The following is a 26,186-nucleotide window of genomic DNA, read 5'->3' on the forward strand; positions in this document are numbered from 1 at the left end:
ACTCTCAGAGGCAGCTAAGTGCCACTTCTAAGACTCCTTCCCAGTTTCAGTAATTAATTAACTTATTCAAGAATATTTATTGAGCCCCTAGGGGTTCCTGGATGGCTCAGTTGGTTAAGACCCGGATTCTTGATCTCAAGACTCAGGTCTTGGTTGCGTGGGTGGCTCATTGGGTTAAGCCTCTGCCTTCAGCTCAGGTCATGATCTCAGGGTTCTGGGATTGAGCCCCGCATTGGGCTCTCTGCTCAGCAGGGAGCCTGCTACCCCCCCCCCCCCACGCCTGCCTCTCTACTTGTGATCTTGCTCTGTCAAAAAAATAAAATCTTAAAAAAAAAAAAAAAGATTCAGGTCTTGATTTCAGGGTGGTGAGTTCGATCACGGTGTTGGGCTCCACGCTGGGGTTTTGGCCACTTTAAAAAAATAAATATTTATTGAGCACTTACTACATTCTAGGAATGACACCTAGTATTAAGGCTAAGGTACAACAGTGAACAAGGCAAGAAGGTACTTGCCCTGTCTAGTTCCGGGAGGGGGCCAAAGAAGGAAACAAATGTATAAACAGTGTTAAGAGGTAAGTGCTATACAAGATGATGGGGGGGGGGGTGTACCTTATTATGGACATTGTTTTAAATAGGGTGGTCAGAGAAAGCCTCTCAGAAAGGTGACATTTGAAACCCGACCTTGGTCTTCAGGAGGCGCTTAAGGAAGGGCATATCCCCACAAACCTAGTTTGGAAACCGGCGTCTAAAACAAAAAGGTACTGAGTGTGCACAGGGGCCGCTCCCAGGCCTCCAACCCTGACCACCTCACTGGCACTGGACAGTTCCCGGCCTATTGCGGCCGCCACCACTAGAGGGAGCAGCAGGTCTACCCAGCCCCCAGGAGGCGCCGCGGCCCCAGGCAATGCGGCACTGGCACCCGGCACCTACAGCGTCTAGGCCCGGAAGCCCGGGGTATGTACAGAGGACAAGGGCGGCGCCAAAAAGCCCTAGGGAATCCCGAGGGATCAGCAGGCCCTCAGTGAGAGGACGTCCTCAAGACCACAAACCCAAGCACCACCATACGTCCTCATCTGCCTCGGGGATAGCCAGTTTCCGGCGCCTTTAAACCAGGAAGTCCTGGCTGCGTCCAATCGTGCTCCTTCTTTCTCCACTTAGTCTTAGCGTTGGCTCCTCACCTGAGGAGCTCCAGACAGGCCGTCCATGGACACCAATCAGCACTCAGGAGAGGCGCATGCGTTCTCCAACAAACGTGACGTACGGTGAACTTTGACCTGAAGGCGACCTCCTCCCTTCTACCCCTCCTTCCCTGTGAAGATGGCGCTCTCCAGGGTGTGCTGGGCTCGGGCTGCTCTGTGGGGTTCGGCGGTCACCCCCGGACCTCATGTCACCCGGAAGCTGCAACTTGTTCGCTGTGGCCTGGCCTGGGGGGCCCCTCGGTGAGGGACCTGGGAGAAAGGAAAGCGTTTCTGATGTACAGGGCTTTCCAGTGTCAGCCTTGTTTGCATGCGGTCTCTTTAATCCTCAGCGTTCCACGCCCTGGCCCCGGGGCTTTTATTCTTCTGCTCAGAACTCGCATCCCGGTCGCACCAGTGAGGGAGCTTCCTGACCGTCACAACTCTGAGTGCCCCATATTTTCCGAATGCCCCACGTGTCCTGAACTTATCTGTCAGCCTCCCTTTTCGGCTTAGGTTTTACGGTTTATCTCGATCCCATCTCTTTGGCCTTAGCACGCTGTTCAAATGGTCCCTCAGGCTTTGCGCTCCCTGCAGACTTCTACCACAACCCATATTCCTTAATGCTTGACCTCTCGTCCGCGCGACGTTTTTCCTCAGTCTGATTGCTTATCTCTCCTTATGCCCAAGATCTTCCTTGGATTTCCGAAGATTCAGGTCTTAGCATACATCCTTTGAGACTGGTGTTTTACATTAGTGTAAAGGACTGATTCCCAGTCTCTGATCTCCCTTGTAGGTCTTCAAAGCTTCACCTTTCACCAAAGGCAGACGTGAAGAGCTTGATCTCTTATGTGGTGGCCAAGACAAAAGTGATTAATGGGAAATACCATCGTTTCTTGGGTCGTCATTTTCCCCGCTTCTATGTCATGTACACAATCTTCATGAAAGGTAAAACCAAAATAGAAATCCCTTGAATCCGTTCGTGGGCAATGTCAAAGAGTTTAGAATAAGTAAGATGACTTGCATGTTCTGCTATGTGGTGTGAACTGGGGTGTTTTCTGTTTCATATATGCTTGAGGATTAAATTCGTTCTCAGCACTTTCGAAGAACGTTTCTAGAAAATATCCAGGGGGAATATAGTTATTGTTGCATTTTTCTTAGCCGCACACAGCCGACTATTATAGGAATTCTTTGACATGCACAAGGACAGGCATCTATGGCTTCACAGACCTTGCCTTGAGATGTCAGTTGACTTGGCACATAAGAAAATGTGGTCAAATGCTTGTCACAGATCTGTCCTAGATAGCATATCGTGGAAACAACACTACATATACTTATTTTCTAAATGTTTTTGTTCAGATCAGAGCTGTGCTAGTTACTAGAAGAGTATATAATGATAGGTCACTATTACCTATATGATGATAGGTCACTGGCTGTGTGACTGGACTAGTTATTTAAGCTCCTCGTCCCTTCGTTTTCTCATCTGTAAAATATGGAAAATAATGGGACCTACCTATAGATCATATGGCTGTGAAGATTAAATAAATGCATCAATAAATTACTTATGGCCTGATCATAGTATGTGCTCAATAAACGTGTCTATGTTATTGTACTCTATGCTTTTATCATAACTGCAATTACAGTAAACTACCATGTTGTCAGCTGTGAATGTTATCAAGATTATTACTAGCTTCATGGACTTGCAAAATCTAAAGTAGAAACAGAATGGCTGCTATGTCTGCTACCAGGTTTATAACTAGGATTAAATGAGAAAAGGGCCTGGAAAAGCATTTTGGTTTTTGGGGTTTTTTTAAGCTTTTAATTTTTCAAGATTTTATTTATTTTTTTAGAAAGAGAGCTCGAGCAGGGGGAGGGACACACAGAGGGAGAGGGAGAAGCCAATTGCACTGAGCAGGGAACTAGATACAGGGCTGGATCCCAGTACCCTGGGATCATGACCTGAGCCAAAGGCAGAACGCCTAACTTACTGAGCCACCTCTGTGCCCTGTTTTAAACTTTTAATTATAGAAATTTTTAAATATATACAAAAATAGATTAATATAATGAATTTTCATGTACTCAACCTCACTTCAACAGTTATCAACTCGTGGCCACCGATGTACTTAATTTATACACTTGCCTTCTCCTGTATTATTTTGAAACCAACCTAGACATTATATCATTTCATTCATAAATATGAAAACTTTTTTTTTTTAAGATTTTTATTTATTTATTTGACAGACAGATCACAAGTAGGCAGAGAGGCAGGCAGAGAGAGAGGAGGAAGCAGGCTCCCCACTGAGCAGAGAGTCCGATGCGGGGCTCGATCCCAGGACCCTGGAATCATGACCTGAGCCGAAGGCAGAGGCTTTAACCCACTGAGCCACCCAGGTGCCCCAAATATGAAAACATTTTTAAAAACTAAAGTCTTAGATAAAATGTAAGAATTATCATCAGATAAACAAAAAAAAAATTGCAACCATAGAAATATATTGAATTACAGTATTCTGAAAGTGTTCTAGAAGGAGATAAGTTAATATCTGGTTGGGGACTACATAAGGGTAATTGAGCAAGATTTCCTGAGGTTAGGGAGCTTTTGCATTTTACTTTAAAGAGGGAATGAGTAGAGTGAACCAGAAGAGGGAGAGCATTCCATAGTAGATCACAGAAGGCCAGGTTGGCTGGAAGAGAGATGATATGCTAGGGGGATAAAGAATGAGAAGAGAGATACAGTGTGGTCTCACAAGAGTTTCAAGTGTCCTGGTTTAGAGTTCTGATTTAGAGTAGTGTCAAGTAGGTGTGTTGTGGGTAAACAGGGAGTTGGAAGCTGTGGTAAGATACAAACTAGGATAACATCACACTCTTGTTCTCTACTTTAATGAGGCAGGATTGCAGATGTTATGGGCTGATGCCAAAAAGGCTAGAAGAATAAAGACAAATATGTGGAAGCATAACATAGAGTTTCATCAACTTCCATACCGGGAGATGGAGCATTTGAGACAGGTATGGGCCAGGGGCAGATGTCCAGAAGTTCATGGTGAGGTAATTAAAGCTAACCAAGAGTGCAAGCATTTTTCTTTCCTGCCTTGTTCACCCCTGATCAACCTTTTCCCCTCCACTGTGAGATCAAGCATTGAACTAAATGAGAACATCAGGTTATTTGTTAGACTTGGGTTTATTCAGAGTTGTAGCCCTCTAAAATAGAGCTCCATAGAGAGTCTGGAGGACTTTCTAAATACAAGTTATAAATACTAAAATCCAGTTCATTTCTGAATATATAAAAATCTGCAGGGATCCAAAAGGCAGCAGGAAAATAGTATTTGGTGGTGACATGATGGGTAGTTTGGAAGCTAGAAGTGAGAACCTAGGACCCATTTGGCATATCAGGAAGACTTTGTTGAGGGATTTATTACAATGTCAGGCCCCGTACTAAACATGACTTGGGATATCAAAATGAACAAATCAGGGCTTCTATCCTCAAGGTACTTACCAACTAGAGGTAGATAGAAATAACCTTGATCCTTTTGTGGGCTGCAGTGGAAGTTTACTGCACAGTATGGGGGAGGGATTGTTCACTGTATTAAGAACTTACTTGGGTTAAAACTGCATCTGTCTTTATTTCTGCTTAGTTCCGTCGAGACGTCACCAAGTGTCTTTTCCTAGGTATTATTTCCATTCCACCCTTTGCCAACTACCTGGTCTTCTTGCTCATGTGAGTATAGATTTCTATCTTCCCAGCATATTGAAGAAACAGATTTTTTTAAATTAAAAATTATTTAAAGAACTTTCCATTTCAAAAGTAGCAGAGATTATTACACTTCCTGCTCCAGTCTTCTAATTAGCCACTCAGTAACACTTGGATTACTGGATCAGCTGTAGGTGTAGGTAGCTTAGACTTTGCCTGTCTCTTAGCTACCCCCTTGTGTTGTGAAATAATATTATGACCTTTTCCATCATCCCTAGAATCAGCAGCCCACTTCCTAAGAAGCATAGGAATTTGGGAGAATCTTTTTTTTCCAGGAGAGAAATGCATTTCATATTCTGGTAACATAAATCCTTATTACTTTACCTTGTATTCAAAGATGACTGTTTTATTTAATTAATTTATTTATTTCAAAGATTGGATTTATTTATTTATTTATTTGACAGAGCAAGAGAGAACATGAGCTAGGAGAGAGGCAGATAGAGAGGAAGAGGCAGACTCCACGCTGAACAGGGAGCCTGACATTGGGCTCAATCCCAGGATTTTGAGTTCATGACCTGAGCCAAAGGGAGACACTTAACCCACTGAGCCACCCAGGCGTCCCAGTTTTTATTATTATTTTTAAACATTTATTCATTTATTTTGAGAGAGAGACGACAGGAATGAGTGAGCACAGGGTTGGGGGGAAGAGAGGGAGTCCCAAGCAGACTCCCTGCTGAGCATGGAACCCAATAGGGGGCTTGATCCCACAACCCTGAGATCATGACCTGAGTCGAAAACACAAGTCGGACACTTAACCGACTGAGCCACCCAGGTACCCCCAAAGATGACACCTTTAAACTGTGATCTTGCATGTTATTTTAGTTATCTGTTGCTGTATAACAACCCTGAAGGTTAGTAGCTTTTCATGATCTTATGGGTCAGGAAATCAGGGTTCCGGTGGATGACTGATTTTTCTCTTTCATATGGTGTTGACAGAAGTCCCTCTAGTATTTAGCTGATGAAGGGACTAGTCTGGATGTTCTCAACTCACTCATATCTGGTACCTTAACAGGGAGGCTGGAAGGCGGGATCTCTGAGGTAGCGTGCCTGCAGGCCTCTTTAATGTGGTGGCCTCAGAGAAAATGGCAGCTGAGGGCTCCAGGGGTGAGTGCTTCAGCAAATAGGAATTGCTTGGCCTTTTATAACCTAGCCTTGGAGGTCACAAAGACTCCCTCCGCTCTGTTTTATTGGTTCAGTTAGTTACCCAGATTTTAAAAGTAGGGGGACATAGACCTTCTCAGTAAGAGGAATGCCAAGGAATTTGCGGCCATGCTTCAAAACCACTAACACATGTGGAAAAATGAATTAAAAAAACAAATTTGCATTGAACGTTTTACACACACATACGGACTGTGCCACAGTTTGAGGTTGTCAGCATCACATACGAGGAGCGGCTCTGTGTGCGCCTCTCTCCACCTCTATCCAAAATGTGTTCTTCAAATGCTTTAGTTCAAATGAAGCCATTTTATCTAATTGCTGCATGTGAGGCTGTTCCAGTACTGCTTCCTTTCATATAAGCTCAGTAATGTCGCCTGAGATTGTGCTTCAGTGTATCTTTAAACCTCAGGCTGAGATTCATTTACAGAAAAGAGCAGTGAGGTAGGGAGGGAAGTCATGTCTCCATCTCTTCTTCCTGGTGCTCATGTCTGCTGAAGGCCTTCTTGGATCGCTTTGAAAGAGGCCTTTTGTGACAGTGGCAAGTGACATTGTGATTCCTTTTCCTTTCAGGTACCTGTTTCCTAGGCAGCTCCTCATCCAACATTTCTGGACCCCAAAGCAACAGATTGATTTCTTAGATATCTATCATGCTCTCCGGAAGCGGTCCCACCCAGAAATCCTTTGTTATTTAGAAAAGGTTATCCCTCTGGTTTCTGACGCAGGACTCCGAGGGCATATGACAGAGCTGTGCACCAAGGTACTCCTCCAATTAACCCTTCCTGCAAACTCCGACTCTTGTGAGATCCTGTTTGCACTAAAACTAGGAAAAAGGGCCAGGCAGGACCTTCCTAACCTCTGCCAATCTCTCACCTCTCCCAAGATACAGCATGGTACCCACCCAGCAGTACATGACATCCTGGCTCTGAGAGAGTGTTTCTCTAACCATCCTCTGGGCATGAAGCAACTCCATGCTTTGCAAATGGTGAGCACTTTGAGGCTTTCTGTGTCCCGCAGCCTCACCTTGCCTCAGGTCGTGTGGGTGGTGCTAACTGTGTTGACTTTCTCCTCCTGTGTTGATGTGTTACAGAAAGCCCTGAGTAGAGCCATGCTTCTCACGCCTTACCTGCCTTCTTTCTTGTTGAGATACCGTTTAAAGACTCATACCATCGTAATTCACCAGCTGGACAGAGCTTTGGCAAAGCTGGGGATTGGCCAGCTGTCTCCCCAGGAGGTGAAGTCGGTAAGAACTTTCTGCAATACCAACCCTCAGTCCTCGGTGGGCTCCCGAGCTCATGGGGCTGGGAGCTTACAGAGAGCTCCGTGTTTTGCTTGTTAGAACTAAGGCCAAACTCTTTATTCTTTCACCCCCTTTCTGTGTCTTTTTTCTCAGTGAACTTAACTCATGGAAGAGGAATTGCCCATGTAATTTCAGTCTATATTTCTTTTCCCTGGGCCCTTCAAAAACCGAGGACACGATTTTTTTTTTTTTCTTTTTAAGATGTTACTTATCTGTTTGGAAGAGAGAGAGAGCACAAGCTGGGGGAGCAGCAGGCAGATCCCAGGACTCCGGGATCATGACCTGAGCCAAAGGCACCTGCCTACCTGCCTGAGCCCCCCAGGTCCCCCCGCGGACACTATTCTTTAGACCTACCATTTTCTGTTATATACGCCTCTTTGCTTGTCCTCTTGTGTGTTGTAGTTCAGATTGCCGTGGAGAAAGGTTTCTTGTGGGCATGAGGTTATAACTTATTTAAAGGAGATTTTGAATTATTTGTGGGTTTACAGTTCATGGGCGTATTTGCTATGTGATTATTGAGGACTGTTCCTCTTCTGAGTGATCCAGGCTTGTTATCTTCGTGGCCTGAATTCTACCCATATTGCTGAAGAAAGGTGTCGAGCTTGGCTGGGAGAGTGGCTACAGATTTCCTGCAGCCTGAAAGGTGAGACACATCCCTGTGGTTATGCCACTAAAATCCAAAGTATTTTTCTCCTTGATTCCAAGATTATTTTGGAGTGGATTATGGAGTACCGTGGGACCCTTATTTAATGTATATATCTAACTGAAAGGGCATAAGCAGTAATGAAGTAGACTATGCAAGACAAGAGGGAGTAGTGAGGACTGTGGGAGCCCAAGACGGCACGTGTGCCAGCCGGAAGCAGTTTCTCAGGCCCAGCACTATTGACGCTAATGTCCCATGCGTTAGAGGATCTCTGGCACTGACCCTGGTCTCTACCTATGAGATGCCAGTGGCATCCTCCACACCAGTTCCGACAACCCAGAATGTCTCCAAACATTGCTAGATGTCCAGTGGGGAGAAGAGAACAAAATCATCCCAGTTGAGGAGCACTAGTCTAAAGGCCTTCAAATTCAGAACAAAAACACTCAGCTGGCTAAATGCAGAGTACCCAAGGGTGGGTATTAGGCCTTGGATCTCCTGGTGGAACCTTTGGCTAGGCCTTGATGTTTTCTAAGCCTGTGAATACCAGGCTAGGCCTACTAATCTCCCTGGAGTCGAGAAATGTCCAGAGCACCAGCTTCTACCAGAAGAATCCCAAGGGTGACAGTGGTGTTTAGTAGCACTACCATCTCTGAATTTTCTACCACCACCCCTTCAGAGTCAAGAAATGAGTCTGAGTAGAAAGTAGTGTCTGGTGGAAGGAAAGGAAAGCATACATGCAAGGACCAGAACAAAGCCAGGGAACTTTGACAGCAGTAGCCTCTTGATGTCACACCTCTGCACTCGGCTTCCTGCCTCTAGTATCCAGCCCTATTCCTCAAGGCAGTTAGAAGGCTACCTGTCCCCTGGCCAGGCTATTAACACTGATGGTGTTTACAGAAGCTGAGCTGTCCCTCTTACTACACAACGTGGTCCTGCTTTCCGTCAACTACACTGGGACAGGGCGCTGAGTGAACGTGGAGTGGATGGCCTTGTCCTGCGGTCACAGAGGACAGCCGCGTGGTACCAGACAGCACTGGTCGGCAGGGGGGCTGTGTGCGCCATTAGGCGTGTGGGAGGCAGAGGAGTAGGTACCGTCGGCTTCCCCGCGTGGTGCCCATGTGGGAGCTGGAACTGAAAGGAACCCTCTTCCCAGAGGGCTCCCGAGTACGCCATCATCCCAACTTCCTCAGAATCAGCCGGAGCTGCCAGTGGCCTCTATCCTGGCCTTTCCTTGTAAGGTTTTAAGTTCAGGTCCTAGGAAGTGAGCTTTTTCCTCATTTGGCCAAGGGCTTGACGACTGTTGTATTCCTTACAGCTGTGTTTTCGTTCCATTTTCTGGGTGGCGAGGGCAACGGCACTGTTGAAATCGGCACATTTACATCTGTGCGTGTACTTCTGTGCTGCCCTCAGTGCTTCTTGTGATGACCAAAAATAGCTTTTTTTTTTGTCCCCTCACTGCACTGGGTTAACCACTCCCTTTCCTTTCCAAATCCTTGAACATTTTTCCCCCCCAAGCAAATAGTTACTCATATATGGGAACTAATGGAAAAGATAAAAGGAAATGCAAGTGCTTCTTGCCCATTCACCGCCCCCTTATCTGTTTCTGGGCTGTGGGGCAGCCCCTAAGGATCTTCAGCTCTGCTGCCTCCACTGTGCTGTGACAGACAGTGGCCCCTTCCCTGGGCCATGAATTAAACCTCGAAGGTTCTAGGCACTGCCCCGCCTGGGAGACCAGGAGAGGCCTGCATTGTGAGCAAGTTGGGTTTAGCTTTCGTCTGTGTAACTTATTGTAAATGCATGAAGCACTGTTTTAAAGCCAAGTAAAGACTGCCTGAAACCAGTTGCTGCAAATGACTTATGCATACTCTAATTTTTTTTGCTAAAGCTCCTTTGACAAGACTGACAGAACCTAATTAATGGGGGATGGAGGTGGTCGGAATAGAAGCTTCTGGTGGGATGGAAGTTCTGAGGGAGCTGATTCGACGTCAGTGCTCTTTGATTTTAAGATGGCCCAAGGAAGAGGGAATTTGGGATTAACAAATGAGCCCCCAAAGTAGGGACTATAGGCAGAGGAAAGCTCCAGCAGGGTAGGATCAGGACCTACTTTAGCTGAAGAGGTACATAAAAGCATATGATGCAAGTCAAGCTCTTGATGCTCCAAAGAGAATATTCTATTTTTCTACCATAATGTTGTTAACATTAACCTCTAACTGACCTAGTTTTATAGATGATGCTAGAGAAACACCCTTTCTCTAACAATTAACAAGACTGCCAAGATAAAGAATAACACACTGTTCTTTTGAATATTTCTTTAATATTACATTTAAATATTCTCTTTAAATACAGCATTATCACAATGTAAAGGACCTAAAAGGAAAAAAAAAAATCTTTTCAGAGACCCAGACAAGCTTTGGATTCACATTGAAAATACTACCTGTGTACAGGATGTGAGAAAGGAAACTGGAAAATGAGTTGCAATAATGAGATTTATTTAGGCCTAGACTGAGCAGGACCGAGGCCATCTGCTCCTATGATCAGAGGCCTAGGCTTAGCTTTTCTAGCAACCATGAGCTAGAATTCTGTCCAGCTCAGGTAGCACCAGAAACGAGATGGACTAGGTTGTAGAAAAGGCCCTTTGCTTGACAAGATGATTAATGCTCAATGTTAATATTCAGCATTAAAAAACTTGGGATCAGCATGAGTCAGAATTGTTGAGTTAATGGAGGGATGGACTTGGATGAAAAAACTAGTTTTTCAGATATCTCGTTTCTTGGCCTTTTGGCTAAGATCAGGTGAAGAAACTAGTTTTTCAGAAAAACCAATTATCTTGGGGGTTGGCCATCAGTTTGACAATTAGATTTAGATTCCTGGTTTGATCCCAAAGGCTAAAGTGTCTCTTATTGAGCAGCTGGAATCCACTTCCTAGGTGAGGCTCGACCCTTCCTGAGGAGGAAATGTGTAGTGCCCTCCCCCCACCAGAAACTTTCAGGAAAATTCTTTTCCAGAGTCGAATTTGCAGTGAAGCTTCAGTCTTGTACTCAAGTGGCCAGCCGAAGGTGAGAGAGTGGGGCTCAGCTTGGGAGTGTCTAGATCTCAGGTACTTAAAAGACTGTTTTGTGAGGCTAGGGGATGGGGGAAGACAAGGTCCTGTACTTAAGAACTCCCCTCCAAATGTAAAACCAAGCAAAACCGGGAATGAACAGGAGAGGCAGACTGGGTTCATCTTTTAAGTACAGGGCCTCACAGGCTCAGGTGAGAGATTGGATAGGTAAACTGATGTTGGGACATACAGAAAGGGTGCTTTAACGGCCCACAGGAAAAGGCTGGGTGAGCAAGGTAAGTGGGAAGAGTTCTCTCCCCCACCAAAATCAAAAAGGTTTTCACTTGTTCTTTGCCACTTAACATACCAGAAGTGAAGCATGATGTAAAGGGTGCTAGAGAAGAGTATTCTGCTCCCTCCTGCCTCCAAACGGAGACAGAGAGAACTACTAATAAAAAGAATTTCGCAGTGGTCATCCTGGAACATAAGCTGGACATTAAGATAAACAGGAACCGTGTCCCCCCATCGAGGTAAGAGCTGAATTTGAGTCCCACTTAATAGATCTCAAAGGTCATAGAACTTGAATTCTTTGGAACCTGGGAGCTGCATTTAAGAATTGGTTTGGCTTCCAGTTTTTACTTATCAGGATGGAGGGATCCGATAAATATTTGCAGTTCTTGGGGTCGTGGGGGGAGTGGACAGGAATAGTTTAAGAACTCTCCAACCCTGTATATCCAAGGACCACAAGGGTAGATACAGAAAAATAGAACAAAAACTAGTCCGTGACTTTAGATTGCCACATCCTCTCTTCCTTTAAAGCTCAAACCTCCCAGAGTGGGGGAAAGACCTGGGTGAAAAAGCAAGTGTGGCACAAATAAAGTCTTCTTGCCAGACAGCACCCTGTCCCCGCTGCCTCTTTTGGACATAGTGTTCTATATATGCCTCCCGTGGGATGTGTGAGTCCCAGCCTAAAAGTGCCTGACAGAGCGGGCCTTAGACAGGGGACTCCGGCTCTTCAGGCCACATCCCCAGCTAATCTAGCTTTTTCTTTAAGGGAAAAGGACAGAAGGGGAAAGAAAGATAAATAGCCAAGTTTAACTTTAGTACCTAAGAACACATGAAAGAAATAATTCAAGTTACAGACCGGGTATCCCCAGTGTGGGGAACAGGTCAGAGAACACCAAACAGGTCAAATATTAACTTATTTACCAAATGGGGGGCCAGGGAAGGCAGGTTAAATTTTCATAAATCCTGGAGGTTTTCTACAGGAGCAGAGACCCTTCCATCTGCTCCACTCTAGATCTGACCAGATACTCCAGCTGATGATACCACCCAAGAGGGGTATCGGGGTGATTGATGAGAAAATGAGCTTGTACCCCACCTGGAGCTTGGGAAAGGAGAAGGGGCTTTGTCATGCCATTCAAATCACTGTGTTCTGGTCCCTATGGAACGAATAGCTGCTTGAATTACCTAACTTCTCCTGGGAGATCCTCCTCCTTTGTTCCAGGGGCCCAGAAGGCTCAGTATACGGCACTGTGCAGCCGCCTCTGCCCCAAGACACTCCCCAGACTGAGCTGGGACTGGTCTCCTTGGTTCCGTTTACCCTTTAAAAAATACTTTTACAAACAATTCTTTCCCACCCATCCCTCCCCCCCGACCCCAATAAAATAACATGGGAGTAGCAGCTGCTTCTACAGTTTTGTTTTGAAATGGTGTTAGATAAAATAAGGGAATAAATAGAGAATGGGTAAGAGGTGGACTCTCCATCCCCACGTCAGACTGCCAGAGGGAGTTCTAACGAAGAATCTTCCGGGGGCCTGTCCTCACTCGGCTGGGAGGTTTTCTCCACCACACAGCCCTCTTCATTGTCCGTGCGGAAGGGGAGGCTCGAGGGGGACCACGAAGGGCGGAAGTCTTCATTCTCAGGCTCCTCAGTGTTACAATCTCCGGGCACTAGCGCTTCCAGAGTGGACGTTTTCCCCACTTCGGATTTACACAGGGCAGCTGGGTCTGTGGGGCTGCAAGCCACCAGTGAGGTAACCGGGAGGGAGAAGACATTCAGATCCTTCTCCTTGGGGAAAGAGGGTGGGACTTCTTCTGTATTGGGCTCTCCTTTCAGCCCCAGGACTGGCCTCTGCTCCACCTGGTAATACACCAGGGGCCCGCTGTTCAAATAGGATGGGCTGGTCACTGCTGAGGCAGTGGGGTGGTCGGAGTTCTCAGCAAAACACAGGACCGAGGAGCCTGGGGGCAGCTGAGCCTGGATGAGAATGGGGGCTGTCAGGCCCGGGCACAGCTCTTCGGGAACAGCCAGGGGCTCCTCCAGAATGCACACGCCCAGGCTCTCTATGCTGGAGTCCAGGCTGGCACTAGAGCCGCTGGCGTCTTCCTCTGCCTTGAGCCGCTCGAGTTCCTCTGCGCTCTGCAGGTGCATCACTGCCGTCTCGTTCTCAGCAATGAACTCCTGGAAGTCCTGTGTCTCTGAGCCTTGGGCTCCCGTCAGGCTGCAGCTGGCCGTGGGTGAGGGCTCCTCGTCGGGGGCCGGTGGGCGGCTCACCTGCCGCTTGCTCTCCAGCTCCAGCTTCATGATGGTGTGGAGGTAATGAGTCCGGACCCGGATGGGATTAAATTCAATGCGCCCGGCCATGTTCCCACAGCCATCCCTCGAACAGCCACATGGAAAGGACATGCGGTCCACCTGAGGAGAGGACAAGAAGGTTGAGGAAGTTGAGACCACCAGACTTAACGATGGAGAGTGGAGACATGAGCTGGCAGCAAATAGGCAGCTGGAATTTGAGGTCTTAAAAGAGGAACCACCAGGAACAAATGTAACTCGCAGCGTGACCTAACAGAGCACTACGTGGTAGCTGTCAGGTAGTTTCAGTTCCAGCACAGCCATGAAGTAGCAGTGTGCCCTCAGGAAGGTCCTTTATCTCAGGGGCACCTCGTCACTTAAGCATCTGACTCTTGGGTTTAGACTCAGGCCGTGGCCTCAGGGTCGTGGCATCAAGCCCTGCATCAGGCTCCGCGCTCAGCGCAGAGTCTTCTCATTCCTCTCCCTTCCTTTCTCTCCTCTTCTTGTTCTTTCTCAAATACATAAAATCTTAGGGGGAAAAAAAAGAGGCCTGGGTGGCTCAGTCGTTAAGCGTCTGCCTTTAGCTCAAGTCATGATCCTGGAGTCCTGGGACTGAGTGTCACATCAGGCTCCCTGCTCAACAGGAAGCCTGCTTCTCTCTCTCCCACTCCCCCTGCTTGTATTCCCTCTTTTGCTGTCTTTCTGTCAAATAAATGGGTAAAAATCTTTAAAAAAAAAAAAAAAAAAAAAAAGTCTTTATGTCTTCAGGGCTTTGTTTCCTCTACCAAATAAAATGTAGCCAAAAATGTTAAAGGGCCTTTCCAGTTAAAAAGTCCAAAGATACCTCTGAATGCTGACAGTTCTCACAGTAGAAGAAATTTTTGTGCCTCAGAGACTTATCCAGAATTCACCTAGTTTATTGAGAAAACAAAGGCCGGGGCCCAAGCCTACTACTGCCTTCTGCAGTGACAAGGAAACGAAGTGGAAGATCTAGCTGATCTAAAGCAATATATTCTATGGAAACTAAGCAAAAGTGCCTTAGTTTTGCTAGGGTGCTACAATGACAGTTCAAACATTAACAATGGCCAGCTTTTTACCACCTGGTTCATCTTTCCCTGATGGTGGACCAGCTGAGGTCCAGAGCAGTTACTAAGGTATGTAGTTTACAGACCAGAAATATCTGGAAAGGAGATCCTCTCTGCCTCCTTTATCTCCCTTTTGGACCCCAAAAAGGAAAGAAGCCCACACATACCAAAAAAAACCCCACAAAAAACATGAGCAAATATACATATACAAATATACAATGTCTTCCTATGATACCAACTTCTAGAACTCTCCATTCCAGTTCTTAGGAGCAGTCCAATTCTTAGGACTATTCTCAGGACTGTATAACAGACTGATTCATTATGGGACTTCAGTCTGAAAAGCAGTATTTGGCCAGATCTGCTACAGCTATTACCTACCTAAAAACAAGAAAGAAAAGGTTCATTAGGATACATTCAACCACAAGGACTCAGCACCACATCCTCAGTATACAAGTTCCAAATAAATTTCATCCTTTGGGATGGTACTGCTATTTTCAATGGAGAACTGCCTTCTAAGCTGTCCCTTCAGGCCAGCTAGGGGATGATGTCTTCCATCTTTTAGGACACTGGACTTGAGCTCTGCCAGGCCAAGTCTGATCCTGAATTACATGAACCCGAGAATTATTTTGAGTTTTACAAAATTGGAGTAGAGGTCCTGTGAGTGTTTGCAAGATAAAACCTGAAGGCCTACCTCATCTCTCTGCTTCCTTTTAGCTCATGAAATCAGTCAATATTTAAGGAACAGCTACTAACATTCAATGTATTAACCCATGTTCCCCCATCTGCTGACAGCTGCTGCTTATCACTTCTGAGGTGAGAAACACAGAAAGATAATTGCTATCTCCCCAGCTTAGGAATCCTGTCATGCTTGGTTTTTTCCCTTGGTGGAGAAGGGCTGTGGAACTAGGGAGTGTTGCCAGTCATGGGGAATCCACCCACAGACGAAGGGCAGCCTCCCATGTTCACTGGTCCCCACACCACCTGCCTGAGACTCTAGGTCTGCCATCTCAGGCAAACTTGGACTGACCTGGCATTTAATCCCAGCCTGACTACAGGCACAGGCTTCTGGGTCACAATAGAGGCGACAGTCACAACCACACTCTTCACGTGACAGGCGGATGGCTCGAAGTTCTTGCTTCTCTTCAGCATCAATGCGGTGCACCCCTGAAGCCCTGAGCAAAGCCCGTCGCCGTTTGGTGGGCAGGGGCTGCAGGAAGAAGTAATCGTCCACCTCCACATTTTCCACATCGATATCTTCATCTGAGACATCATCCAGGGTCAGGCCATCAGCCTCCACCGACTCCACCGTCCCATTCTTGGTCAGCTACCGGGAGACAGGAGGAAGGAAAGGTTAGCCTTGAGAGCAACAGACCCGAAAGAACTTTCTGCTATGATGGGTATATCCATGCTGCTCGTAGCACATGTAGCTACTGAGCTCTTGTACATGCGGCCAGCACAAAGCAGAAGGGAAACTTTTTAATTTTATTTCATTTTAATTGAGTATAAATAGCCACATGTGGCTACTCGCTACCACCATACTGGATTGTTTAAGAGAATAAATCGAGAGCAGGAAGGCAGGCAGCCTTTGGCAGCTCTAACACCTCCCTGTCAACACAGAGGCTATCACCTTTCTGGATCAAAGTTTCTCAAAGCCTGTGTCTCATTGTCCCTCCTAGAAAATAGTATTTTCCCACAAATATACCCTCCATTCCCAGCCCTGGATCCCGTAACTTTAGCGAACTTGCCTTCTAACGACAGGGAGGAGGTCTGCCAATGGCTGGATGTTCCTTGGATATCTAGACAACTTGCAAGACACCCTTCAATCTGTACCCCCAAGGACCCAAAACCACAAAGAGCACACTAAAGTGTAGTACAAGGCTACCAGGTCTTCGCAAGGAAACTGAAGCCCCACAGTGTGAAGAACTGTCTGCACACACACAAGAGCTTCATTTCACTGGGAGGAGAAAAAAACCGACCAATTAAACGACTATCCAAGCCCTCACTTCCAACCCACAGCCTAGAATACACTCATTCTCCTTCCTAATCCTTTTTATTTGATTTCAAAGAAAAGCTGTAGGTGAAGTAGGGAGGTGTATATAATACTGGGGTACTCTCTAGAGGCAGAAATCTGGGTTCTCTGGACTGAGAAAAGACAGAGAACCAGGAAAAGGGAGTCTTCGTGGAAGGACAGGCTGAAGACAATCTGGCCGGGTGAGTTTTGAAAACTCACGCGAGAATTCAAGGAAAGAAAATGAGACTGCATGATGCCCAGAGCTCTGAAAGCTACCAGCAGGATGAGAGCCAAGCTCCTGGAGGGGCCGGTTTATTTCATCAGACCCAGCCACAGATGAGTGCTAGTAAAGGAACAACTCCTGGGAGACAGATGATGCAACAGACCCGGCTAATCAGCTCCACACCTGTTGTGTTTGTTTGGGGGAAGGGGGGGGAGGGGGACAAACACAGCGGTACTTCTGGGTGTTTCCTGGTCTGTTATTTCTGTGCCAGGCAGACCCATGGTGAGGGGCCCTTCTGCCAACCTTGGGACTGCTCCCCTTGTTTGTTTTGCTGGGGATGGGCTCCTCCTAAGCACCCTCCCTCCCGCTGTCCTCTCCAGGGAGAGAGATTAGAGATGCAATAGGAAGAAACCCACATAGATGTAAGAGTTTCATGTAACACAACAGAGGTGGCATTTCAACTCAAGTGAGAGAGTGAGTCCTCTGGTCATTAAATGATATTGGGATAACTGGATATTTTTCTGAAAACTAAGTAAAGCTGGATCTCCAATTCATACTCCCCCAAATAATGACTTCCATGTTAGTAAAAGGCCAGAATTAAAAATAATAATAATAATAATAATGGAAGGATTAGAACAATTACACATCATTAAAGCTCCAGAGTACCAGGAGCTTTTTTGGGTGGGTAGGGGGTGGGGGAGCGAACAGCCTAAAAAGGAAAGTATTAGATGGCACATGGGAGATGCGAAGGATATATTTTTTTAGATTAACATTCTCCCCTGTAGAGTACTGAAGATGGGAAAATTTTCTAAGAAAAGAAAACTGGACCCGGGGAGGGCAAAGTAAGGGTTTTCTCTTGACACAGAAAGATTTATCAGTTGCCACACTCGTGCTGCTCTTCACTAAATCAGCTACTAAGTAGTAATCCTACGTCAGCCTCAAAGTTGCCTGGCTCTGTCCCTAGACCTCTGACAAGCGAGGCCAGAGAGCAGGACGGAATCGTGCTTTGCCAGGTTATCCCTCGACCAGATCTAGCAGAGAGGTTTCTTCTAGGCAAAGGGAAGAAAAGCCTTCGCCGCAAATGGTGAGAACAGTGTTTATTTCCCCTGCTGTTGCTATAGCAGCAGGAAGGTGATAGGGTCAGTGAAGGAATTCCTCAGACACAAGAAAGGGACGCCTCAATGTCATTCCAGTCAGAAAAACAGGTGGAAGGCTCCGGGAGTGGGCTGCGGGAAGGAGACGTCGCTGGCAGAGGGAGACAGGAATGAGATGCCTTTAGCCCACATCCTCTGCCCTCAGTTCTCCAACCACCCCATGTTCGGGGATTTCACCCACAACTCTGGAAATAATGCACCCACCTGTTTGAATATAGGTCCGCATGCTTTGGGCCCATAAGAAACTTGGCCAGGCGGAGAGCAGTGTTCTCCAAATTTGGAACTAGGAACTCAGGGTAGAGCGGGGGGAGGGGAGTTGTTGCGGCCCGGTGGAAAGTATGGCTGTGGAGGGCCAAGCAGTGCCAAGAGCAACTGGGCGGCTGTAAACAGCCATCCCGTACGAAATGGGTCTTCTTCCAGCCCTGCTCTCCTCCTAAACTCGAAGAGCGGGTATGGCATCCAATGGCAGGCCCAGTACTGTACAAACTGAAATAGCTGTGTGGTAATGCTGTTGCTTACACCCAAAAGACCATCACCTGGGGGGACGGAGGTTTCATAAACAGCAGGGTCTACTGGAGAAAGCCTGTTTTGTGCACTGGGACAACAGATAGTCATCTGACAAGAAAGTGAAACAATGTGCTTCCTCGGGTTCCCGGGGTGACAGACTTGAATGTTTTCAGGTATTCGCACCTTAAACTTGTAAAAAACTGGCTGAGGGGGCAAGGGTAGGGAATTCTAAGCAAGTCATTTTGCTATCTTGTGTAGATTCCCCACCAGAGACAGAAAGAATGGTGTCTCAGACTGAGATTTGATTCCAAATCTGAGACTTCTCACTAGAAAGATCTGGAATCTCTACACGCCAAGGGCAACAGACAAATTAAATAACCAAGAGACCTAGATGGTTTCCCACTTTTGTCTTGGCACATGGTTAAGTAACTGCACCCCAGACCCCAGACCCCTTTAGGCACCTTCATCTTCTTGGCATGGAGTTTCTCTTCCTTCAGATGCTCACGAAGAATCTCCCGATGGTTGACCTCCTGCTCCTGAGCAAACTCACAGAGCGTGTAGCTGCGCACAGAGTTATGGCGCTGGGCCATGCCCAGCGAGCTCCCTCCCTGGCTGGGCACACTGGTGAAACCCTGGCGCCGGGCAAAGTAGTATACAGTCACCTGGTCAAAGCGGACATTCTTCCTCCGCAGTTGCTTCTGTCGCTTGAGGATGGATGTGGCTGAGAAGGGAGCACAGAGCGGTTTTACCAACCCCAAAACGGCCTGCCTGGGGCCCTCATTCTTTCTCATCAGCCTAGGTGCTCAGTTATTGTCTGTGCCTTGAAACACTTCTAATCTTCCTGTCATAAATGCACAGTTGGGAGGGACCCTGAACATCGGCTGGTCTGTACCACTGCCTCCAGGCTGACTTTACCCAAAGAGATGACCCCAAGAGCTAATTTTGGACATTAGCTGGGAAGAAGATCTCTAGGTAATCTTTTCAGGCTCTAACAATCTATACGGCTTCACTGTCCAATGCGACAACTACCAGCCACATGTGGCAATTGAAAGTAGTAATTAAAAAAAAAAAAAAAAAAAAAAAAACCCAAAACTTAAATTCAGCTCCTCAGTTACACTAATCACATTTCAAGTGCTCAGAGCTACATATGGCTAATGGCTACCATACTGGGCATTGCAGATATAGAACACTTGTATCATAACAGAAAATTCTATTGGGCAGTGTTATCTAGAGCTGGGGATGGTATACTTCTTCTTTAAGGGGCCCGACAGTAAATACCATAAGATCTCTGCTACAGCTACTCAACTCTGCCACTGTGATATGAAAGCAATTACAATGTGTGTGGCTGTGTGCCAATAAAACTTTATTTACAAAAATGGGCAGAGGGCCAGATCTGGTCCATAGGTAACCTCTGATCTATAGAATCAGAGGTTCTTTCCAAGAAATTAATGGAGCCATGAGAATTGGGAAATCTGGAGCTAGCTGCCCCAGTTGTCCAGGCAACATGTATGTCCTTCTAGAGCTACAACTGTGTGGTACTCTGGTCGGTTAAGGGTAGAATCCTGGACGACTTCTTCAATTTAATTCTGCCCGTTCTGGGGACCTATAAACCACAGCATAGGAAAAATCAGCTAGAATAAGTTAGACCTAAGTCTATGATATTAGAGCAATCAAGTCCTCCGAAGAGTAAGGCTGGGCTAAGAATGGAAAAGACCATGATTCAGGGAAAAGCCCCCTGCCAGAGAGAAGAAGCTGTCTCAAGGACTGCAGTGGGCTCTGATGCTCAGAGGATGTGGGTGGAGGCCGGGGGTGGAGGGGCTCACTCACGTGTGAAGCTGGCAGCTGTAGGAGGATTGAGGCTGTCACAGCTGTCAGCACTGTCACTGCTGGAGATCTCATCATCTGAGTTGGAAACCGATGAGCCCACATCCACATCATCAAACTTCCTCTTGAGACTCGATCCCGTGAATGCATCCATTGGTTTCAAAGGGGTTTCCTTGGGGAGCCCACCACGTTGGCCCCAAAGGCCCTGCTCACCACCGGTTAGTCAGGCGCATTAGGATTCTGCCCAGGGGAAAAGAGGAATCAGCATTCCTGTTCTGAGCCAGACCCCTCCCAAGTCTATACATACAGCTCTCCAAATGAAGAAAGTAAGTCCCTGAGCTAGCACTGATGTCTGGTCTCTCGAGACAAGGTCATTTCTCTACTTATTCTGGCCAACATTTTCCTACTTTTATTTCCCTTCAGGCCCTCCAGTCTCAGTCGCTCTAAAATAATGAGATGAGTAACAGCAGCACCTTTCTGAGCAGAGTGAAGGCCTCTGGTTCCAGGCCAGCTGGGCTCTGGGTTTCATTAGCCCGGGAATAACGGGAGCGGCTCCTGAGCGCACACAGGAGAGCTCTCCAAGGGGCCAGCACCAGGGACTGGAGATCACAGGCAGAATTAGGCTGGGCCCAAACCCAGACTAGATCCAATTATTTTTCCTAGTGAAAATTTAGCCTGGCTTTTCCCAAAGTGTATACATTAAACCAACTAGTTCCACGGATATTAATAGCTTTACGTGGAAATAGGACCGCTGTGTCCAAATAGTTTAGAAGAATGCTAATGACAGGACAGCTTGGAGGCTTTTACTATGCTAACGAGCGTGGTGAAGGGTGAGAGCAAACATAGCGCAGGGGTCCCCACACCTGATCATGGAACCCTCTGTTTCCATAGTGTCTCACTGCGGGTGGGCAAGTGATTCTTGGAACACACTTTGGGACAAATACTGCTCTAGGCTCTGGAGTTCAGAGTTTATCAGAAGCCCAGGAAAACACTTACACCCAGATCTTTACAAGGGTGAAGTTTCTCATCAGGCTGCTAGAAAGGTCAAATTCCGTTCTGAAGAATGGACTGAAGATTAGAATCGGCACTGCCTTGAAAAGCCCGACTCCTTTTCAATCTCATACATCTCCATAAAATTGGGCCCAGCTGGCCAACCACCAGCCCCTGTGCGAGGAAAACTTAGCTTTACCATCTTAGCCCTCTGCAAAGAAGCCGGCCCAGGAAAAACAAATAGCAAAAAAGTGACAGTTGGCTCTGGTGTCATCAACATGGTAGGCAGGGTTTTTGAAACGTCACGTACACACAGAGTCCGGGATGGTCCATTTCCCAGGGACAAAGCTTTCTCCTTCTCCGTCTTTGAACTTAAGTTCCCAAGAAGATGAATCTGCTTGACAGAAATGCTGTCAGAGCCGGAGCCACACGTGACGCTACGAAGCCTCCCTGCTTTGCCTCAGTAATGCCAGAATCTCCCCAGACTATGATCTCACTAGTTGCTAATTATGCAGCAGGAATAACACTGCCCAGGAAGACAGGGCTGCATTACTGCAGAGCAGCTACCCAGAATACACCATGGTGCTGCGAGATGCCTGCTACAGATTCAACCAGACTTAGTAAGTACTTGAGCGAAGACACTTCCTGATCTATCTGTCCAGATCCCATGAACATTCACACTCGAGTCACAAGATGTACCTAAGAAACCTCAGCCATCGTAGGTCTCCGACAAGCACATTCTTGAAATAAATTTGGCCAGGGAGGGGGGAAAAATCAAGTACTTGCTAATAACTGTAATTAAATGTAAAAAGGAACCCAAGGTGTCAATTCTGTTCTTTAGGTTACTCATCTTACCACTGGAGGTCACATTCCCAGGACATGTAAAAATAGAGCCAAGGACCTTTTAATGTGGTAAGATTTCGGCTGGGCTTAAAGATACCTCTTTTTTTATTTTTTTTAAAGATTTTATTTATTTATTTGATAGAGACACAGTGAGAGAGGGAACACAAGCAGGGGGAATGGGAGAGGGAGAAGTAGGTTTCCCACTGAGTAGGGAGCCCTGCGGGACTTGATCCCAGGACCCTGGGATCATGACCCGAGCTGAAGGCAGCTGTCCAACAACTGAGCCATCCAGGTGCTCCTTAAAGATACCTCTTAACTAATAAATCCCCATCCATTCAAGGATGGGGGGGCGGTAATCTTTAAAATTGAGAACTTAATGTGGGTGGGATAAAATTAAAAGCGAGTTGGGGCACTTGGGTGGCTCAGTGGGTTAAGCCTCTGCCTTCGGCTGGGATTGGCCCTGGCCCTGGCCCTGCACCGTAGGTCCTGTGTTGTAGGCCCTGTGTCGTGGGGCTTTCTGCTTAGTAGGGAGCCTGCTTTCCCCTTCCCCAGCCTGCCTCTCTGCCTACTTGTGATCTCTCTCTCTGTCAATAGATAAATAAAATCTTTAAAAAAAAAAAAAAAGAGAGAGAGAGAGAGAGAGAATAATGTTGACAACCGAACTGAATTTTTCCTCCCCACTTAAAAACCTTATCAACCAGATGAAAACTCAGACTGCGCAGAAAAATCTGCTTTCTCAGAAAGGGCCTAAGACCAGCTCTAGTTTTCACTGAGATGTCTAGTGTTGCTATGGGGAAAGTGGCTTCTTCCTTGGCCTGGAAGCAGATGTGCAGTCCTATTCTTTCCTCCAGCGTCTCTTTGCTTCCAGGAGTGTGGCTTCCCTTTGACTATTTCTCTTTATGCCCTGCATGAGGCTGGGTTTGGTCCAAAATCATCTTTATTATTAAAATTCTCACTGTCTCAACCCAGCTGCCCTCAGGGGGATCACTTCCTCTGGTGCAGCAAGGATTGCTGGCTCTTTGTTCCACTCTCCTTTGCCCTTTTCTCTATGTCGTTCCCACTTCCACTCCTGGAATAGTGGCTTCTGGGCAATGATAAGAGGGAGGTAAGAAAGAGGGGAGAAAAAAGAAAGTAGAGAGAAAGAAAAGATGTGAAACCTAGGAGAAAGGTATTTTCCTTAAAATGCCGGGGGATCATCTGAACCCCTGGCTATGTAGGTAAGTAATGTGCATACTGACTGAGCTCTCCTCACCCTACCCAGGACCGCTCTGCATCACTTTCTCTGACATTTGCTCCACTATATATACAATCCATTGATTCTGTCCTGACAACAGTATAAATTTAAATTTCAACCCAGCCTTCCTTGCCCAACTCTGGTGTGAACTTGACTTGTCAGAAAAAGATACTCGGTTGCGCACCAAAAACAAACCTCCCATCCATTTGCACAGTGGCCTGAAGAGACCTCTCTTTGCAACGGAAACAACCAGAATAGGTCCCACACTTTCCAGTTCATTAGATCAACCTCTTTTCAAACCACACCTCGAAATCAGTCATTCCCACCTCTCTCAACCATTCACTGGCAGAGGATCGATGTCTGTGTTCAAGAGAAACACCTGTGATTTATACTCCAAGCACCTAAACCCATACGGAAATAATGAAGGTGAAACTGGAAATGCAGGCCATAACTGACAGTTAACTGTCAAAATCACCAACTCAAACAACAAATGCTTTTGGGGAAAATAATGCAAACCCCCATAAAAGCTTTTTAATGCCAGTGAAATGAAAGGTCAGCTGACTTTCTGGCTACATGCCTTATGGTCCTTTCTCAAGTGTTTCTAGTTGAGTATTTCCCAAAGGTATAAGAAATAAAGCATACCTACAGAGTACAGAAGATATGACGCTAGCACCAAGTAAAGATCTATAGCGTACGTGCATTTTAGTACTAGATCTAAGCCTTTTCAGGCCTGTAGGATTCCTATCACAACCTCTCCAAAACAGAAAACAAAACAACACAGCTTATGTGAGACTAGCAAAAGAGGGACTTGCCCGGGAAAAATTCTCTGGATTCAACATGTATTTGCAAAGGTTAGGCAACAAAAGCCTCTCTCTTGAGTATAAAATAGTAATACAAGGTATATCTCACAGGAGAAAGCCTCTTCATGCCATTGGAACCCAACCTCCTGCTAAAGGTCAAGGAACCAAAATCTCTGGTAGGATTGTCAGGGTTATCTTCTGTAGCTGGCTTAGAAGGAAGGCAGGTTTGCTGCCAAGTGTTTGGATAAACCTGAGTAAGATAACCTGACCTGTTTCTTCTTTTACAAGATATTGCTGTTGATTTTCAAATACTATGAATTTCATGGATCCGCATGTCCTTCTGATTACCAGGATCATGAACTTATAAAGTGCTTGAGTGCAAACATACTGTTTAAACTAGGTATTTTAAGGAAGCCCCCCTCTAGCCCACACTGTTTTATGTTTTTGGGTTTTTTACCCATTCATTACCACAAGGTTAGAATTCGGCTTTCCACGTCTAAACTACCATGGTATGGAGGACACAAGATCTCTGTGGGAGACCCGGAACATGATGCTGCAGGAACCATTAACTCTCAAGGATATCCAGTCATTTATAACTCTGGCACACACCAACATCCTCCTGGGTTTGGAGATTAGCAAGATGTAACGTCAGAAAAGAAATAAAAATCTGAATAAACTATGAATTTACCTTAAACTGAAAACTATAGGACAAGAGGACACTGTGTCTCTTGGGGATAACTTCTAACATTTCATACTGAAGAACGGTTTGTGTGTCACACTGCCACTCTAACCCCTTTAAAAGGATAAATCAAGACCATGGCACTAAAAGGGATGGATGGCAGTCAGTTGCGTGTTTGGGCCTGTGGAAAATGATCAAGATAGCAGCCAGGGCAAGTGATGCTTTCGTTTTCCCCCACAACGCTAGAAAAATGGGAGACATCAGGAACCTGAGCCGAAAGGACATGTCAAGGCATCAGTTCCCTTTAATGGACACCCCTATTGAACCCTTCAGCTCCCGGCCCATTTCTCTGATTCCTGCTAACCTTCCCGCTCATTCCAATCGTCTGCAGCCCCTGCCCAGTCTTCCTCATCCCTTCCTGCCTGCTACTCACAAATTCCCAACCACTCCTCCCACATTTTCCTCTATCCGCCCTCCCCTTCCTTCACTTCCCTCCATCCTACATCACCTCCACTCCATTCCGAACTCAACCCTCATCCGCAATCCTGCCAGCTTCCAAGCCGCCCGTCGGTCTCCCCCGAGCTGCCCCCGCAGTCCGGGCCCGCGTCCTCCGTGCCCCTAGCTCCCACGCCTCTCCCGACTCTTTCCTTTCCCAGCGGCGCCCTGGCTCCCCGCCCCCCGACCGCTCCCGTCCGAGCCTCCCTCATTTCTGACCCCTCCATCCGCGCAGCTCTGGGTTGACCACTCCTCCACAGCCGCCCGAGGGCCGATCCCGAGAAAGGATGAGGCGGCACCCTCCGCCCCGCACCCCCAGGCCCATTACCGGCCCCGCCGCTGCTGCCTCCTCCCGTGTTGGTCTCTGCCGCCCCCGATGCCGCCGCCGCCGCCGCCCTAGCCCGGGTGGGAAGGAGAGAGGAGATAGCGAGTCCCGGGCCCGCGGCGACGGTCGGGGAGTTCCCAGGGCGGCAGGTCTGGGAGGGAGGGCGGGTGGGCAGGTCGGCCGGCAGGCGGTGGAGGGCGGGCGGCTCCAGCAACTCGGGCGCCCCCGGTAGCAGACGCCCAGAACCGCCCCGGCTCCGGCTAACAATAGGCTCCGGCCGCAGCGCTCCGGCTCTTATAGGCGCCGGCACGTCCTGACCGAGCCCCGGGGCAGGCTGGGAAATGGAGTCTACGTGCCAGCCCCACCCCCGCGGCATGCCGGGAA

The 26,186-nt window shown here is 47.1% G+C and overlaps 2 protein-coding genes across 11 annotated transcripts; one reads left to right on the plus strand and one right to left on the minus strand.

The window, feature by feature from the left end:
• Positions 1-1,277: 1,277 nt before the first annotated feature.
• On the plus strand, positions 1,278-14,135 carry LETMD1 (LETM1 domain containing 1). Of its 4 annotated transcripts, none has more exons than XM_032348197.1 (9): positions 1,278-1,438; positions 1,971-2,122; positions 4,062-4,177; positions 4,804-4,886; positions 6,648-6,834; positions 6,958-7,059; positions 7,165-7,317; positions 7,921-8,017; positions 13,715-14,135. In XM_032348197.1, the coding sequence occupies exons 1-9, from the start codon at positions 1,317-1,319 to the stop codon at positions 13,777-13,779; spliced, it is 1,077 nt and encodes a 358-aa protein (XP_032204088.1). In that variant the 5' UTR covers positions 1,278-1,316; the 3' UTR covers positions 13,780-14,135. The 4 variants fall into 4 exon arrangements, with proteins under 4 accessions (XP_032204088.1, XP_032204090.1, XP_032204087.1 ...); XM_032348196.1 differs by lacking the exon at positions 13,715-14,135 and adding an exon at positions 8,915-9,872 and having other exon boundaries at positions 1,279-1,438; XM_032348198.1 differs by lacking the exons at positions 1,278-1,438; positions 13,715-14,135 and adding an exon at positions 8,915-9,872 and having other exon boundaries at positions 2,019-2,122; positions 4,058-4,177.
• CSRNP2 (cysteine and serine rich nuclear protein 2) lies at positions 11,993-26,116 on the minus strand. Of its 7 annotated transcripts, XM_032348187.1 has the most exons (6): positions 25,806-26,116; positions 24,772-24,922; positions 20,440-20,676; positions 19,074-19,333; positions 15,745-16,041; positions 11,993-13,755 (listed from the first exon to the last, which is right to left on the minus strand). In XM_032348187.1, the coding sequence occupies exons 3-6, from the start codon at positions 20,588-20,590 to the stop codon at positions 12,832-12,834; spliced, it is 1,632 nt and encodes a 543-aa protein (XP_032204078.1). In that variant the 5' UTR covers positions 20,591-20,676; positions 24,772-24,922; positions 25,806-26,116; the 3' UTR covers positions 11,993-12,831. The 7 variants fall into 7 exon arrangements, with proteins under 7 accessions (XP_032204078.1, XP_032204074.1, XP_032204072.1 ...); XM_032348183.1 differs by lacking the exon at positions 24,772-24,922; XM_032348181.1 differs by lacking the exon at positions 24,772-24,922 and having other exon boundaries at positions 20,440-21,600.
• Between the last annotated feature and the right edge of the window lie 70 nt (positions 26,117-26,186).

Source organism: Mustela erminea, chromosome 6 (genome assembly GCF_009829155.1).
Source record: "Mustela erminea isolate mMusErm1 chromosome 6, mMusErm1.Pri, whole genome shotgun sequence".
Classification (NCBI taxonomy): Eukaryota; Metazoa; Chordata; class Mammalia; order Carnivora; family Mustelidae; genus Mustela; species Mustela erminea.

Bases quoted from the DNA above. Each gene is read 5' to 3' on its own strand.
- LETMD1 (XM_032348196.1), top strand. From the start codon at position 1,317: ATGGCGCTCTCCAGGGTGTGCTGGGCTCGGGCTGCTCTGTGGGGTTCG. The intron at 1,439-1,970 runs GTGAGGGACCTG...TCTCCCTTGTAG, and splicing joins CTGGCCTGGGGGGCCCCTCG to GTCTTCAAAGCTTCACCTTT. The intron at 7,060-7,164 runs GTGAGCACTTTG...GATGTGTTACAG, and splicing joins AACTCCATGCTTTGCAAATG to AAAGCCCTGAGTAGAGCCAT.
- CSRNP2 (XM_032348183.1), bottom strand. From the start codon at position 20,590: ATGGATGCATTCACGGGATCGAGTCTCAAGAGGAAGTTTGATGATGTG. The intron at 16,042-19,073 runs GTGCCTAAAGGG...GTCTCCCGGTAG, and splicing joins TCCATGCCAAGAAGATGAAG to CTGACCAAGAATGGGACGGT. The intron at 13,756-15,744 runs GTCAGTCCAAGT...TCCTCTCCTCAG, and splicing joins AGGCTGGGATTAAATGCCAG to GTGGACCGCATGTCCTTTCC.